At 43.3% G+C, this 17,504-nt stretch overlaps 1 protein-coding gene across 1 annotated transcript in view; it reads right to left on the reverse strand.

Moving 5' to 3' along the window:
• LOC126474557 (CD151 antigen-like) overlaps positions 1–17,504 on the reverse strand; it is a 136,994-nt gene that overhangs the window by 97,960 nt on the left and 21,530 nt on the right. Inside the window, exon 2 of the mRNA XM_050102032.1 lies at positions 3,740–3,853. Within this exon, the coding sequence (XP_049957989.1) occupies positions 3,740–3,853 (114 nt within the window). The remainder of the gene's footprint in view (positions 1–3,739; positions 3,854–17,504) is intronic.

Here is a 17,504-nt window from a genome sequence, read left to right on the forward strand (position 1 = left end):
GTGTACTAATCCATTCGAGGATTCAGAGAGGGAAAATGATCCATTTCGAGCCGTGAACTCCCTTACTTTATCCTCACGATACTTTAGCAAGATTTTCAGTGGTGGCAGCATAATGGTCGCAGAGTGCTCTTCGAATACATGAGGTTCTTTAAATGTATCCAACAAGGTTTCCTAAGAACAACATAGCGCAGCGCGTCATGGAATACACAACGTCTGCTGCCATTCTTTCTTCATAAGTACCTCAAACGCTGAAACAGTTCTCTACACCAGATCGTATGGCGGCTTGTATGCCTTGGAGATGCAGTTAGTTACCCAGAATCCTTCCAACGAATCTAGTTTACCATTCGCCACTGGTTTCATACCGATTGTTAGCATTGTCCCTAAATATTTAAACTGTGTAATGACTCTAGCAATTTACACTAATCTTGAAATCGGAAACCATCATGTTCTTTCCATTAGATGCGGGCATAATCCACAAAGCAAGGTGGATTTCGAGCGGATATGGTCAGTTCGTTTAACTTGCGCTTCAGACTGTTAAAACATAGCCCATCGTATGTAATAAATACGTGCATTTGTTTGCCAGTGACATTCTTCTACAGTTTGGTTGGAACTTTTCGTTCTCTGATCGAGTGATCAGTGGGGCTGTTTGAGATGCTACGAGTGTTTGTGACGGTATTTCTAGTTCAGGTATGTGCCTTAGAACCAACGAAAGCTTTCTGAACATCTTCTTCGAAATCGGAGTACGGAAGCTAGTTTTAATTCATTTCTGGGACAATACGTTCCATGCTATGGTATTAAGGCCTTTCGTACGTATCTGTATCTACTACAGTGTGTGTGTGTGTTTGTGTGTGTGAGAGAGAACGAGAGAGAGAGAGAGAGAGAGAAAGAGAGAGAGAGAGAGAGAGAGAGAGAGAGACTTGTTACAGTCGAGGATTTGTTCGAAACGTACAGCTGTGTGCCTCTGCTGCGATATTATGTATTAAAAACAACGTTCCTACCATGTCAGCCATGTAAATGGACATCCGAGAAAAGTTGTCTGATACGGGGCAAGTTAGTAAAATTCGCATTTTTTTATGGGACTGGTCCGTTGAGTTTGAGAAATGGCCATACCCCATGCCTCGAGCATGGATGTGTGTGATGCCCTTAGTTTAGTTAGGTTTAAGTCGTTCTAAATGTAGGGGACTGATGACCTCAGATGTTAAGTCCCATAGTGCTTGGAGCCATCTGAATTTTTGAATCAGAAAATTTTGGACATTTGTGGTAAGGTCTTATGGGACCAAACTGCTGAGGTCATCGTTCCCTAAGCTTACACTCTATCTAATCTAACATACCCGAGGGAGGACTCGAACCTTCGACCGAGGGAGCCGCGCTCTGAATCAGACTGATGGGCGAATAAGTCAAACTGCACTGGAACTGATTTTATAAAACATGTTGAAACCTGCCTGCATGTTGTAACTCGTGGACAAGTTAGAAGTTGTAGGGGATTAGTTAGAACAGCACACTTATCTTTCCACAGACGCATAAATTAGAGCAACCTTGAGAACATACACATATGCACACACACTCACACAATCGTAGATCAAACACAGCTCGTTGATGCAGCTACATATTAACCCACATACAGGCTTTTAACGTCATGTGACTTTCAGCTAAAACTTTAAATGCAGACGTTCTACAAAATTTCTGATTGCAAAACGGGGATCAGCACATTCTATTACACAACACTCGCGTTATTTTCACAAATTGTTGCGTAGTGTTATTGTGTTAAATTGTCTTATTTTTACCTTCCATGAGAGGGACTTTTTGTTCTATGTGTTTTTGATGAGTGAGAGGCCAATTCACTTTACTACTTCTAGATTGCATTGCCTTTCTCTCGAAGTATTCCAAGCTAATCCGTTCTTCAAGATATTTGAATTGTTTATTTTTATTATTTTTTTGCGAACATCAGACGTCAATTATTTTTATTGATTGGCGACTCCATGGAGTGTTCTGTGCACCACGACCAAATAGTGGATAGAATTGGAAGGAGAATCAGCCTTGGTTCAAAAATGATTCAAATGGCTCTGAGCACTATGGGACTTAACTGCTGAGGTCATCAGTCCCCTAGAACTTAGAACTACTTACACCTAACTAACCTAAGGACATCACACACATCCATGGCCGAGGAAGGATTCGAACCTGCGACCGTAGCGATCGCGCGGTTCCAGACTGTAGCGCCTAGAACCGCTCGGCCACTCCGGCCGGCTAATCAGCCTTGGCCGTCAAACCTTTTTTGTTGTTGTAATGAATATTGTTTAATGGCATTTGAATTGTTACTTAGTGGCATTTTTCGTACTATTACTATTTTTATATATTTGACTTCTCAGTTTTAACTTAATATTTACGTAAATCAAGAACGATATACTTCTAACTTCCCACGCCAAATGGTGGGTGCTATGTTTTACAGTAAGCAACCGTGTATATTTGATGGCATGTATGTATGGGTTCTGTCCCAGTGCTTATGCGGAAGCGTATAAACATTGTTATAATAATGGTAGCCTGTCCGAAGGGACAAACGAGAGGTACATCATCATGTTGGTTAAATATGATAACAAAGTTGTTTATCCACACCTACAAACTTTTTTGTAATGAACATTGTGTTTCACGGCATTTTAATTATTACGTAATGGCATTTTCGTACTACTACAATTTTTTTATATTTGACTCCTTAGTCTTAACGTAACATTTTACGTAAATCACGAATGTTGTACTTCTAACTTCCCACGCCAGATGGTGGGTATTATGTTTTTTTTTAAAAAAACCTGTGTTATACCTCATTTCATGTTATTCATATATTATTCTTTTTCATTCTCTTTTTCTCTTTTACTTGTCCTGCACTCTGACAACTCATTATCGATCTGTTTTATGTTTTGTAAGTTGGTTTTTTAAAAAACAATACGGCAATGTATTTTAGACGTTTACTTCCCCCTTCGTCTGCTATGTGTTTTACGTAGATTTTAAATTTGAATTACTTCATGATTCACAAATGCACAAGAGTTATTTAGTGTTAATATCTTGCAAAACAAGTAATATTAAGTCTTCACTTGACACATGTCACATGGAGGGCGTTCCAAGCCCTGTCACACCGAGGTCTGCTGAACAGGTGCATGTAAACAGCGGCCTCAGTTTATGTGATCGCTCTAAGCTTGTTGATTCCAGTGCCTACCAATTTAAATTGTATATTACAGGTATGTTCCTACCAACTGTTATGTTCATACGCAGGTGTAGTTGTGATTTTCTGTTTTATACTCTCTGATCGTTATGTGAAAATGTTTAACTTCTAGCACAAAGGATGGTCACTAAGTGACCGAAAATCGATTTTGCGGATAATAAAAAAAAAAAAAAAAATACGACCAAGGCTGATTCTTCTTCCAATTCTATCAATTATTTTTGTTAAGATGTTTTAAAAACTTCAGTATCGATACTGAAACATCGATGTTTGAACTCACAGCATCGATATATTGCAAATATAGCAGAGTGTAGTATATACATAGTCAAGTGTCTTGACCACTGCGCAATATGGTCCGGTATTGAACGGGAGACCTCCAGTTTATGAGAGCATGTGGTGATGTCTTAGCGCCTAATAAGAGAGTTTATACGTAAACACACAGACACACACAGACACACACACACACACACACACACACACACACACACACACAACACAACTTATCGCCTCCAACACTGCTGTCGTACTCACCAGGAAGACGACGTTGAAGATGTGTAGGACGTACTTGAGGAAGTTGATGCTGCAGCAGTCGGAGTCCCTGCTCTTGCGTGGCGCCGGGCCCCGAGCTGCGCTCCCCGACCCTCCCTGGAACAAGCCACAGCCCGCGGTCACCGACCAGTGCACACAGCTACATGATGATGATGATGATGATGATGTTGGTGTTTGGTTTGTGGGGCGTTCAACTGCGCTGTCATCAGCGCCTGTACACATTCCCAATCTGTACACAGTCCAATCTTTGATGAATGATGAGGATACCACAAACACCCAGTCCCCAGGCAGAGAAAATCCCCAACGCGGCCGGGAATCGAACCCAGGACCCCGTGATCCAAAGGTAGCAACGTCTGTGGTCTGTTCAGCTCCGTTTTTGAGTGCGAGGAACAGTGGCGGCTGAGGACGTTGGACCCGCCTCCGTTGGCGAAATCGCTAACGGATGCTTGTGCGGTGGCGCTCGACTCGGAAGTATGCCGGTTCGAATCCTGGTAGTGGAAAATTTTCACTGTCCGAATTTGACCGGACAGGGGGAGGCAGGTGGTGGCGTAAAGTTTCTGATCACCAATCTTTGCACCAATGTCCTGGATTACATTCCAACCTCTCTACAGCGTCTCAAGTGAGGGCATATCACACTGTCGATAGTGACCCTCCCATCGGATGCAGACGTCCAGTTCGGCGCAGTCTTGTTACTGTTCGAAAGAAGTAGACTATATACCGACAGCTAGTTTCACCCTCTTCCTTCCTTTTATCCGTAACAACGAAACCCAACGCTATATCCCTACAAACACTCTTCAGTCATCCACACGACACAGGCACTTCATAACAGGTCGGAGAAAAGGAATGGCAACCACCCGGAACAACGATGCAACATTCCTCCATCTGCTCACCTGCGCTCGTTCTCTGGGTGTGGTTGGCTTGAGGACACTGGGCTTCACAGAAAAGGGGGGAGAGATGGGAAGGGGGCGGGGGGACATCTGCTCGCATGCAAAGAGACGAATGTAGAGTGGTCACAATGGCCGAAAGTGTACGCCAAACATCAATGATTATGATGAAAATTTCCTGATGCATAATGGTGCGTGTTCTCTAACCTCAAATAACAGAAGAGACTCAAGGATGCCTAATCTGAAGAAATGAGACTGTTGGAGCCAAAATCATAAGGGAGGAGTGGGATGGGTTGTTGAAGGGCTCTCATATTACTTAAGTGGGCAAGAGAGGAAGCACGAAACGAACTACATTTTCTTAAAAAATAAAACACAAAATTATCGAAAAACCGTGCTAATCACCAAAGACACTAATGTTGCCACTTTATAATAGATACCTACAGTGATCTTACATGAGAAAGAGCACGGTCTGTATGAAATTTGTTTTTGTTATTTAGTTGTCAGGGAGGTAACATTCGGATAAGCGCGAACACTTTCTATGTTTACAGTTTAGTAGCTTTCGACATTGGATGCAAACTAGAGAAAAACGACCGCAAATGGAAGATACGACATTAACGTAAATTTTTGGGACCCAGAGTCATTTGGCAGAAGTAACACGGCCCTTTGTAGTAACTCTTACTGTGATACTGCCACGTGAAAAACAGAGCGTTTACGCCACAAGCTAAAAATGGTGACCATTGGCATTCATGCATAGTGCCATTATATGGATGAAGGGCGCCCTATGTCGTGCTGCTACTTTCTCTGTGATGGCTGTACAAACACCAATAATGCGTTGCTGCATGTCCTCTGGCGTTGTGGGAACATTTTGGTAGACAGTATTTTCGACTGCTCCTCATGGACAAAAATTCAGTGATGTGAGGTCCGGAGATCGGGCACGCCAACTAACTGGCCCACCATGCTCAGTCCACCTACCAGGGTATTTATGGTCGAGAATTATGGCTCATAAGGCGTTATGTGCAGGGCATCCATCATGCTGACACCGCATGAGCATCCTCTGATTCAGGGGTACGGCGTCTAAGAGAACTGAAAGAGTGTGTCTTAAAAATCGGGCATATTGTCTGCCATTTTGGTTGACACTTACAAAGAAAGGCCCAATAAAGGTATCTCCAATAATTCCGCACCAAACATTAACGTTCCATGGACGTTGATGCTCTACCTATCGTTGTCATCATTGATTGTTGATGGACCAATAAGGCATATTTCTCATATTGATAAATTCCTCTGTTGGAGAATGACGCCTCGTCGATGAAAAGAACATCTGAGAAGAAATTGGGATTTTTAAGCTGTTGCCCACTGAAAAAATTGTACGCTATTGTTGAAGTCATTTCCGTGAAGTTCTTCGTGTAAATGAACATAGTAAGGACAGAATTTATAACGTTGCAGAACGCGATATGTTCTTGTTTTCGAGACGCCAACTTCGTGTTGAATTCGTCGTGTGGTGACTTGAGGATTCACGGCGGCAAGTGAATACCGCGACTTCAGCAGCTGCGTTTGTTCGTGTTCTACGACGGTTTCGAGGTCTCGCATTTAAACTTCCTGTTTCAAGTAGACGAGAAATGAGATGACGAAACGTCGAGCGAGAAGGCGACGGCTTGTCAGGTAATCGCCTGCTGTACAGTAGCTGTTCACGAACAGAATTACGCCCGCCTACACCAAATTACAGTACAGATATGTACTGCAGAGTACAAGATACAGTATAGATATGTACTGCAGAGTAGAAGATAGACATAATAACATAATAATCACGATATTCTCTAATAGTACTGAACAAAAAACTGCAAGTTACTAAATTATTTCCTGTCAACGTACTTTCTCCGTGGATCAGCAGCATTTCTATGTTATCGTTATGCGTACATCATACACCTTTACATGGATAAAAATTTCCTGCGCTGCTATGTAGTGTACTGTACGCTAAAGCAATAACAAATGAGGTGTTGGGTTGGGGGCGTAGGGGGGGGGGGGGGGGGAGGGCGAGAGAGATGAGTACCTTTGTTTACATGGTTCGGAAGTCACAAACAAAACCCACACGTCTACTGGAACGCTACACTGGGTACGTAATGTGTACAGTCAAGACAGGAAACAGCACGGTTTCTTCACAAGCTGTGTACTCTTTAGCGCTTGCACATCTACGTTTTATTGACAAAAATCGTAAAGTCTGATATACTTTTGAATAGCTCTTGGAGAGGGTAAATTTATTCTTGAATAAAATGTACATGGTTACATTTAAAAAATTCAGCCTCTACCACATATCTCCTACATCTGTGGGGATACATACAACGTATACCACCAGCAAGAACTACCCAATGACGTTAAAAAATATTGGTTGAAACAATTTTTCCTTTTAATGCACCAAGAAAAGCTATTTTAGATGAGCTAGATAAATGGGCACACTGTATATTTGTCAGGCAAGGCGGTATCGCACCACACAGTTGGTTGCTGGTTTGTTTCTGCACTGGCACTCATTATGCACAGAACTTGTGACATCCTAATATTGTTTTGTCACGATCTCATACAAATCACTCCACGAAGTCTGCGAAAAATTGTCCGGCTCCTGGTATGTGAAACTTCGGTTTTCACGAATTTCACCGTTACTTTTCTGTACCTGCCCACTGTTGACTGGCCGTGCGGTTAAAGGCGCTGCAGTCTGGAACCGCAAGACCGCTACGGTCGCAGGTTCGTATCCTGCCTCGGGCATGGATGTTTGTGATGTCCTTAGGTTAGTTAGGTTTAAGTAGTTCTAAGTTCTAGGGGACTAATGACCTCAGCAGTTGAGTCCCATAGTGCTCAGAGCCATTTGAACCATTTGAACCACTGTTGACTACAAACGGACGGCCATCTTTGTCATCACCATGAGCTTTCATCCTTCCACATTTGGCACCATGGACGTACAACACCTCCTTTCGTCTGACCGTATGCAGCACTAATTTCACGATTACTGGCAGATAATTTGCCACTGAAAGCCAACTGCAGAACGGATAACACATTTAGCGGGATTTTTAGCTGCAACGCTCATTTTGAAAGGCTACCGTCGACGAAGGTGAAGTAATGTGCCTTTCTCACTGTCGCACCTCTAACGACACTAATCTGTTGCGTGATGATGATGATGATGATGTTTGGTTTGTGCGGCGCTCAATTGCGCGGTTGTCAGCGCCCGTACGAATTCCCAACCTTTGCTCAGTCCAGTCAGGGAACGGCACGATATCAGGAAAGGAATGAAGGGAAATAGGTCCAGTTAACCCTCAGGTTATCCTCGTCCCCGAAACCGAGTTGTGTTTGGACCAGAAGCCGTGTGTCAGGCGGACAAAGGATATTCAGTACTTTGTCTACCACTGGTGAAACGGAAACTTCTCCGGTACATTGTCGACTTGCTTTCGGATCGACGAGGCCCTTAAAGCAAGAGCGAAGAGGAAACAGGTCGTAGAATACCCTAGCCATTGAGATTACACAAGCTCACTCAAAAACTGCCCTGTGCGGCTGGTCTCGGCGGAGGTTCGAGTCCTCCCTCGGGTATGGGTGTGTGTGTTTGTCCTTAGGATTATTTAGGTTAAGTAGTGTGTAAGCTTAGGGACTGATGACCTTAGCAGTTAAGTCCCAAAGATTTCACACACATTTGAACATTTTTGAAAAACTGTCAGGTACTTGTTGTTCATACACAAAGTTTTGTAATAATTGACAAATTACTTTGTTTTTTTTTCTCCTTTCTATTCTTCCTTCCATTCCCTCTTACTCTCTTATTACTATTATGATTAGATTGCTTTTATTATAATATTAGATAGAGGACGGTTTAATGGGTAGTTTTAATGGATCAACGAGTAATAATTAACTTGGGGTTAACTCTTAAAAGTAACAGCTGCAGCGTAATGCAGTATCCTAGAATGGTCGTCCGTCGACAGATTGTCACAACTGCATACCAGGTACTTTAAGAAATAAGAATAAAAATGTACCAGGTGATCAAAAAGTCAGTATAAATTTGAAAACTGAATAAATCACGGAATAATGTAGATAGAGAGGTACAAATTGACACACATGCTTGGAATGACATGTTGTTTTATTAGAACCAAAAAAATACAAAATTTCAAAAAATGTCCGACAGATGGCGCTTCATCTGATCAGAATAGCAATAATTAGCATAACAAAATAAGACAAAGCAAAAATGATGTTCTTTACAGGAAATGCTCACTATGTCCACCATCATTCCTCAACAATAGCTGTAATCGTGGAATAATGTTGTGAACAGCACTGTAAAGCATGTCCGGAGTTATGGTGAGGCACTGGCGTCGGATGTTGTCTTTCAGCATCCCTAGAGATGTCGGTCGATCACGATACACTTGCGACTTCAGGTAACCCCAAAGCCAATAATCGCACGGACTGAAGCCTCGGGACCTGGGAGGCCAAGCATGACGAAAGTGGCAGCTGAGCACACTATCATCACCAAACGACGAGCGCAAGAGATCTTTCACGCGTCATTTTGTGAACTTCGTTTTTTTTCCAAGCATGTGTGTCAATTTTTACCTCTCTGTCTACATTATTCCGTGGCTTATCAAGTTTTCAAATTTATACTGACTTTTTGATCACCCGGTATATAGTTTTGCACATCTTGTTTCAAAAAGTGATATAAACGATCCATTTAGTTAGCTAGGTGATGGACCATCAATAAAGGTACATAATTATAAAATGTTCAAGGGACCACTCGGACAATCTTTTGAAGTGGTCGATCGAACCCGTGCAGAATCTGAATCAGATGTCTCCCACACGAGCCCGGTGCTTTAAACGTAGCACCGCGCGGTGCCATTTCAGTGCTCATCTCGACGTCGGAAATTAACCGCACGTGTAAATACCGTCCCACCAGCACACGAGTAATCTCGTCCGAGGCATTTATAGAGCAACTGCAGAGTCTAATCGCGCCGAGTGATGGGGCCAGCAGCGTCTGACTTGTAATGATTCCTGGAAGGGAGGACGACATTCATTATTATGTCTATACGTGGTAAGCGGAGAGGACGGCAATCTGTTCTGCTGTAGTCTGTAATTACGTCATTAATGAGGCAGCTAATGCTCCTTGTTTTCTCCTTGTTTCTTTTTTTGTGTGTTTGGGCGGCTCTGGGAGACAAATACCTGGAGATAATTATCTGTCGTACCGTTCCAGCTGCAGTAATACCGTCAGTCACAGGCAGAAAAAGAGGAGCGCGCGGCACAGGTATAACTGGGTTACAATCCAGAGGGGACTTTTAAGCTACTGTTTCTTATTTGTCTCGTAATGGAAGAAAGTTAAACCAACATTCCTAACATTTGTAGAGTTAGAGAAAACTTTTGACAATGTTGACTGGAACACACAGTTTGAAATTACGAAAGTAGCTGGGATGAAATACGAGGAGCGAAAGGTTATTTACAATTGCTCCCACGGATGCATTCTGTTGATAAAAAGCAAAGTTACAGTCTGACAGCTCATCGGCGGTTGGGACGGTGTGCTGAAAACTGCGCCCATTGAAATCTGAGTCCATTCAAATTTGCGCCCAGGAAGGATCGAGGAAGGGTCCACTGATCCCCTGGCCCGCCAGGTACAAGAGCTGAGGGGTGCTACCTAAAGGTTTCCGAGCTCGCATTTTGAAGCCATACTATACACGGCGCTGCGAACTGAGAAGGTCATTGTTAAGAGGGCATCGACAGCTTTCTACAAGAAATCGATACACGTTGCAAAACCATGGAAGGTGTATCAGATGAAGTTTCAGATCTAGACTTGATTCAAAATCCAGAAACGAAACTTCCTTCGATTACACAAAAATCAGTTGAAAATTATTATGAGATTCCTGAAGACTGTTTCCTTCCACAGATTCCCTAAACTGTTCCAAATTTTTCTTTGGCGCTACGATTAGCGTTTCAATGGCGTTATGTAAGAGAATTTTTCCTTTAAAAGTCAGATTAATTATGAATTATCTTGGATCCACTGTGAGTAAAGGACGACTTTCTAATTCAGCAGTCAATAAAAAGTGGACTAAAAAAAATATCGATACTGATGAGGCAATTCCAAATTTGTAGCTGACAAAGAAGGAAGTAATTATAAGCTACATTCTAGTCACCTGTCCCCAAGAAGATCTTCTTTTACTTGTTCTGTTAATAATGAGTTAAAATGTGTGTGTGTTTTTTTAATGCGTTATACTTATTCGTTTTCATCCATAAAAACAATTTGCGAAGTAGTTAATCGTCATACTTTGATTACTTAGTCACTCATATGAAAAAATTCCTACACACAAATGTTGTATTTTATACGTTCGCGAGGTTCGCAATTAGGCGGTGAGGGTGGGGGAAGGGAGGAACGACAAATTAAAAGTCTGCACCAGGTACCAAACTATCTAGTTGCAACACTGCGTAAACGTCAGTCTGAATGGTCGTTGAAACTTCCGTGTCCGAACTATTGTGAAAGAAATACACAAGTCGCATGACGTCAACTCTACGACAGCTAGAGTGGTAATAGGGCTGTTTGTTGTGACAGTGGTAGAGGAGTTTATTGGGACGCAGTTCGGCCGTGTCTGGGGAGCAGGTAGTTCAGAGTGATTACGATGGTCTAGGCGCAGGTAAGCCGTGACACAAAGGGAGCAGGTATTCGGTGCAGATTTCACAGATTTCTGGTTGGGCGCAAATTTAACTGGGCGCTGCTTTCATGGATTCGTTTGAGACAGAGGGGCAGTAAATCAGTCGGACAGAGATGAGGGAGGAAAGAACTCTGCAGTGGCACTTTTATCGATGCCATCCGCACGAGAGCAGGACGTGTACCGCGCCTATAAAACGCTCACAAGCAACTGAACCGATGCACTTACCTAACAGCTTGTATTACACACTTTCACCTTTATGACGCCGACGCACCATAGCATGGACCTGACAACAAACCGAGAGAGTTCGGAGCCATCTTGATCCGTGACCACGGAAGTGATACCCACAACTCACGGAGATTAATCGAAGCTGGATCCAACGCGCACAACGGCGTCAAAGCGAAACGTTCTGGCTGCGGTCCGTCCGCGTAGAGAGCCGTGTTTGCTGCTGAAGGGGTTGCCTAGCGGCAGGCGCCGGCGACTATAACGCTCTGTAGACTCGTTGCATGAAGTTTCCGGACACAGGTTCCTATCCTCGATTTGTCCCTCAAGATACACTGTATAATCCCTTGAAGTCTGTCACAACATTGCTGGGACACCCTGTAGATGGTCACTTACCCCTCCTTCAATAAAATGGAATAGGAAACAAAGTCTGTAATTCTGGAACGATGCGGGCTTATTCATGCACTGTGCAGTCACTTGTCGAGTGTATATGCAGACACAGACAGCCAGTACGAGTTCGACATCGCAATCTCGTGATGCGCCGAACCATTCCATTCCCTTCATTCAAATGGTATCGCTGCCGGTTTCGACTTATTACCCAGTCTACGTCAACTGCTCTACCAGAAAAAGAATAAAGGGGATTAGTAAAATACTAGGAAACTAAATTACAAAACAATTTAAATTCTTTAACCCTTTGACTATAATTTTATTTCTAAAACAGTAATGTATGGGTATTTTAAATAATGTCTAGTCAGAAGTAAGAATATGGCAAGAATATTTCCTGCCTTTTCATTTTCAAAATGGGTTGGGGGTGAGGGGCAAGATATACGCGGTTATTCATAAGTACCTCCAGGGTTTCAGAAGACGTCTGTGCAGATGCTATAAGACATACTGAAAACTGACAATCATCAGTGTGCGGAGCATTTCTCTAAGTTTGTAGCTCACACTGCAGGATCTGAGTATGGGCTTCGTTTGTGATGTGACAAACATCAATTCGTGGAAGCAAGTCGTTAACCCGATGTGTTCGGGAAGGTGCAAAGACAGCCGGCTTTGCGATTCTGGTAATTGGGTTGCCTACCTGCAGGTGCGAACTAATTCGATGTGACAGTACGGTGACAAGGGTTAACTGTGGAATTTGACAACAGCAAGACCTACAGGTCCAACCTGTAACTATAAGAATTCCGCTAATCATTAAGAGGTTTCCCTTTACCAGCGGGACATTGATACATAACAACAAAAAGCAACAAATTCCAATCGGTTCTCTGGTAACCAATAGTGGTACACAAACGTCCCATTGGTAGCCAAAGGGTTAAGCTACTGTACAGAGTAATTAAAAATGTTGCACACAGATTGAGGGAGCTGACAGGGGAGTCGAAATAGTGTGGCAGTGAGAGCTTTGGGGTGCCAGGAGCAACAAGGACAGTCAAGACACCCGCATCTTAAGTCCAGCACAGGTACTGTGCTGTTTTGTGGTCAGTTGTTAGATCGGTTGCTGCTGCTACAATGGCAGCTTATCAAGATTTAAGTGAGTTTGGAACTGGTGTTATAGTCGGCGTACGAGGGATGGGACACAGCATCTACGCGGTAGCGATGAAGTGAAAATTTTCACATACGACCATTTGACGAGTGTGTCGTGAATACCAGGAATCCGGTAAGACATCAAATCTCCGACATCGCTGCGGTCGGAAAAAGCTCCTGCAAAAACGGGACCAACGATGACTGAAGAGAATCGTGCAAAGTGACAAAAGTGCAACTCTTCCGCAAGCTGCTGCAGATTCTAATGCTGGGCCATCAAGAAGTGTCAGCGTGCGAACCATTCAACGAACCATCATCGATATGGGCTTTCGGAGCCTTGATGACTGCACGACACGCCTCGCCTGGGACCGTCAACACCGTCATTGGACTGATGATGACTGGATACATGTTGGCTGCTCGGACGAGTCTCGTGTCAAATTTTATCGAGTGGATGGACGTGTACGGCTACGGAGACAACCTCATGATTCCATGGACCCTGCATGAAACGGGACTGTTCAAGCTGGTGGAGGTTCTATAATGGTGTGGGGCGTGTGCAGTTGGAGTGATATGGGATCCCTGATACGTCTAGATACGACTCTTGACAGGTGACACGTAGCGTAAGCGTCTTGTCTGATCACCTGCACCCATTCACGTCCATTGTGCATTCCGACGGACTTGGGCAATTGCAGCGCGACAATGCGACACCCCACACGTCCAGAATTGCTACAGCATACAGCGTGGCTCCAGGAACACTCTTCTGAGTTTCAAGGCTGGCCACCAGACTCCCCAGACGTGAACATTATTGAGCATATCTGGGGTGCCTTGCAACGTGCTGATCAGAAGAGATCTCCACCCACTTGTAGTCTTATGGATCTACAGACAGCCCTGCAGGATTCATGGTGTGAATTCCCTTCAGCACTACTTCAGACATTAGTCGAGTCCATGCCACGTCGTGTTGCGGCACTTCTGCGTGCTTGCGGGCCCTACACGATATTAGGCGGGCGTACCAGTTTCTTTGGCCCTTCAGAGTAGAATTTCCTTTTAAATTCAGGATCCGACCATGCGAGTAGCTCTCCGTGCGTGACTGCCGCGTTTGATGACAGGCGATACTTTGAACTACGACGCGTCAGATCATCGGCCACTAGCGGAGGCGTTTCGAGTTTGTGGCGTCACCGCTAGGCGGCGAGTACGCGACCCCTGCGCCGCTGGCCTGCTATTCCAGGCGCCACGTGTCCTTTGCCTACCAGTTCTCGCAAAGGCCGTAACCGCCGAGCGCTGCCTACGTGGTGCGGCTCTCAAATGGCACAAGTGAGTGGCGCGAACGTCGACCGAGCCGCAAACGGCAGCGGCGACAACGACTCTCTTGTTCCAGTCGACCGACGCAGTACCAGAGTACACAATCGAGATCCGTCAAACACGGCATTTTTTAAAATTCTGGCTTGTGACCAGTTTTATGCCGTTCTGTATCTATCTATATCATATTATATTACCACTTCTGTATTACTTATGCACCCATGTTAGTCTCCATAATTTGTTTTGCGTATTCTAATCTTTGCGGACCTTTAAATTTTCTCTATTCTAACGCCTACTTCCAGGACAATTTACTGGCGCGAAACCTTCTTTTCTCGTACTTTCCATTGCTCAAAGACGAAAACATGTAATTCCTGTCGGCCGGCCGGGGTGGCCGAGCGGTTCTAGGCGCTACAGTCTGCGACCGCTACGGTCGCAGGTTCGAATCCTGCCTCGGGCATGGATGTGTGTGATGTCCTTAGGTTAGTTAGGTTTAAGTAGTTCTAAGTTCTAGGGGACTGATGACCTCAGATGTTGAGTCCCATAGTTCTCAGATGCAATTCCTTTCGGCCATAAGTTTCGGGTGGCACAGCGCAGTTGAACAACTATAAAATTTTACATTGATTCACTGTTCCGTCGGTTCTCTAGAATATTTTGTACGTAATGAATGAAACGCACACAGCACTGGTGTGATATTCCACAATATTTACGTCTATTATTTGTTACCTGAACTGGTTTTCGGCTGTTACTCCATCGTCAGGTACAAAGACAAGTATTTGGTGCAGTGAAATTTTGTTGGGTCAAAGATTTTAAACTACAGCATGTACAGAGTATCTTCATTTCCAGAGATGAACATTTTAATGTTAGAACAGGAGTAAAAGAAGGGAGGTTATTTCAATGTAAATGCGAAGTAAGATTATTTAACTAATATAAAAAGGCGACACATTAACAATAGACAAATTACAACATTAGAAAAACATAATTGGAGAATAGGCTTTCGTGACATATTCCAAAGACGTGCCTGAAAAAAAAAATCTTGTGTGTAATAGATCATATATTACAAACAGAGGAGATATAATACTGTAAGTCTTACAGCCGTGATTATGCAAAGTAAATTTATTTAACACAACAAGAGAAATTACAGTAACTGAAATAAAGGGGGTGGAGATGTTACAAAGAGGGGTAACTTACAACATGGGCTGGATCGGATTATGGGCAGTATTTGCAGTTAGAAGTGTTGAGTAAAGGAACTGTGTCTAGTCATTCAGTACTACGCTTGGGCTGATGGACATGTGTTTGTTAATTTCCATAATTTCGAGACAGTTCATCTTCCTTCCTTTGTGGATGTGGTGTAATACTTCATGTTTCACCTTGTAACTATGGCCTTCTTTAAGCAGGTGGTCTGCAAAAGTATAGTCTCCTTTTCTCAGTTTCCAACTTCTGTAGTGTTCCTTGAAGCGGGTGTATACTGCCCTGCCAGATGGACCTATATAGAATTTGCCACGGTTACAAGTAGAGAGTTTCAGGGAGAGCATAAGGGAACAATTGACAGGAATGGGGGAAAGAAATACAGTAGAAGAAGAATGGGTAGCTCTGAGGGATGAAGTAGTGAAGGCAGCAGGGGATCAAGTAGGTAAAAAGACGAGGGCTTATAGAAATCCTTGGGTAACAGAAGAAATATTGAATTTAATTGATGAAAGGAGAAAATATAAAAATGCAGTAAATGAAGCGGGCAAAAAGGAATACAAACGTCTCAAAAATGAGATCGACAGGAAGTGCAAAATGGCTAAGCAGGGATGGCTAGAGGACAAATGTAAGGATGTAGGGGCTTATCTCACTAGGGGGTAAGATAGATACTGCCTACAGGAAAATTAAAGAGACCTTTGGAGATAAGAGAACGACTTGTATGAATATCAAGAGCTCAGATGGAAACCCAGTTCTAAGCAAAGAAGGGAAAGCAGAAAGGTGGAAGGAGTATATAGAGGGTCTATACAAGGGCGATGTACTTGAGGACAATATTATGGAAATGGAAGAGGATGTAGACGAAGACGAAATGGGAGATAAGATACTGCGTGAAGAGTTTGACAGAGCACTGAATGACCTGTGTCGAAACAAGGCCCCGGGAGTAGACAACATTCCATTAGAACTACTGATGGCCTTGGGAGAGCCAGTCATGACAAAACTCTACCATCTGGTGAGAAAGATGTATGAGACAGGCGAAATACCCTCAGACTTCAAGAAGAATATAATAATTCCAATCCCAAAGAAAGCAGGTGTTGACAGATGTGAAAATTACCGAACTATCAGTTTAATAAGTCACAGCTGCAAAATACTAACGCGAATTCTTCACAGACGAATGGAAAAACTGGAAGAAGCCGACCTCGGGGAAGATCAGTTTGGATTCCGTAGAAATGTTGGAACACGTGAGGCAATACTGACCTTACGACTTATCTTAGAAGAAAAATTAAGAAAAGGCAAACCTATGTTTCTAGCATTTGTAGACTTAGAGAAAGCTTTTGACAATGTTAACTGGAATACTCTCTTTCAAATTCTGAAGGTGGCAGGGGTAAAATACAGGGAGCGAAAGGCTATTTACAACTTGTACAGAAACCAGATGGCAGTTATAAGAGTCGAGGGGCATGAAAGGGAAGCAGTGGTTGGGAAAGGAGTGAGACAGGGTTGTAATCTCTCCCCAATGTTATTCAATCTGTATATTGAGCAAGCAGTAAAGGAAACAAAAGAAAAATTCGGAGTAGGTATTAAAATCCATGGAGAAGAGATAAAAACTTTGAGGTTCGCCGATGACATTGTAATTCTGTCAGAGACAGCAAAGGACTTGGAAGAGCAGTTGAACGGGATGGACAGTGTCTTGAAAGGAGGATATAAGATGAACATCAACAAAAGCAAAACGAGGATAATGGAATGTAGTCAAATTAAATCGGGTGATGCTGAGGGAATTAGATTAGGAAATGAGACACTTAGAGTAGTAAAGGAGTTTTGCTATTTAGGGAGTAAAATAACCGATGATGGTCGAAGCAGAGAGGATATAAAATGTAGACTGGCAATGGCAAGGAAAGCGTTTCTCAAGAAGAGAAACTTGTTAACATCGAGTATAGATTTAAGTGTCAGGAAGTCGTTTCTGAAAGTATTTGTATGGAGTGTAGCCATGTATGGAAGTGAAACATGGACGAT

The sequence above is a fragment of the Schistocerca serialis genome, chromosome 4 (genome assembly GCF_023864345.2).
Source record: "Schistocerca serialis cubense isolate TAMUIC-IGC-003099 chromosome 4, iqSchSeri2.2, whole genome shotgun sequence".
Lineage (NCBI taxonomy): Eukaryota > Metazoa > Arthropoda > Insecta > Orthoptera > Acrididae > Schistocerca > Schistocerca serialis.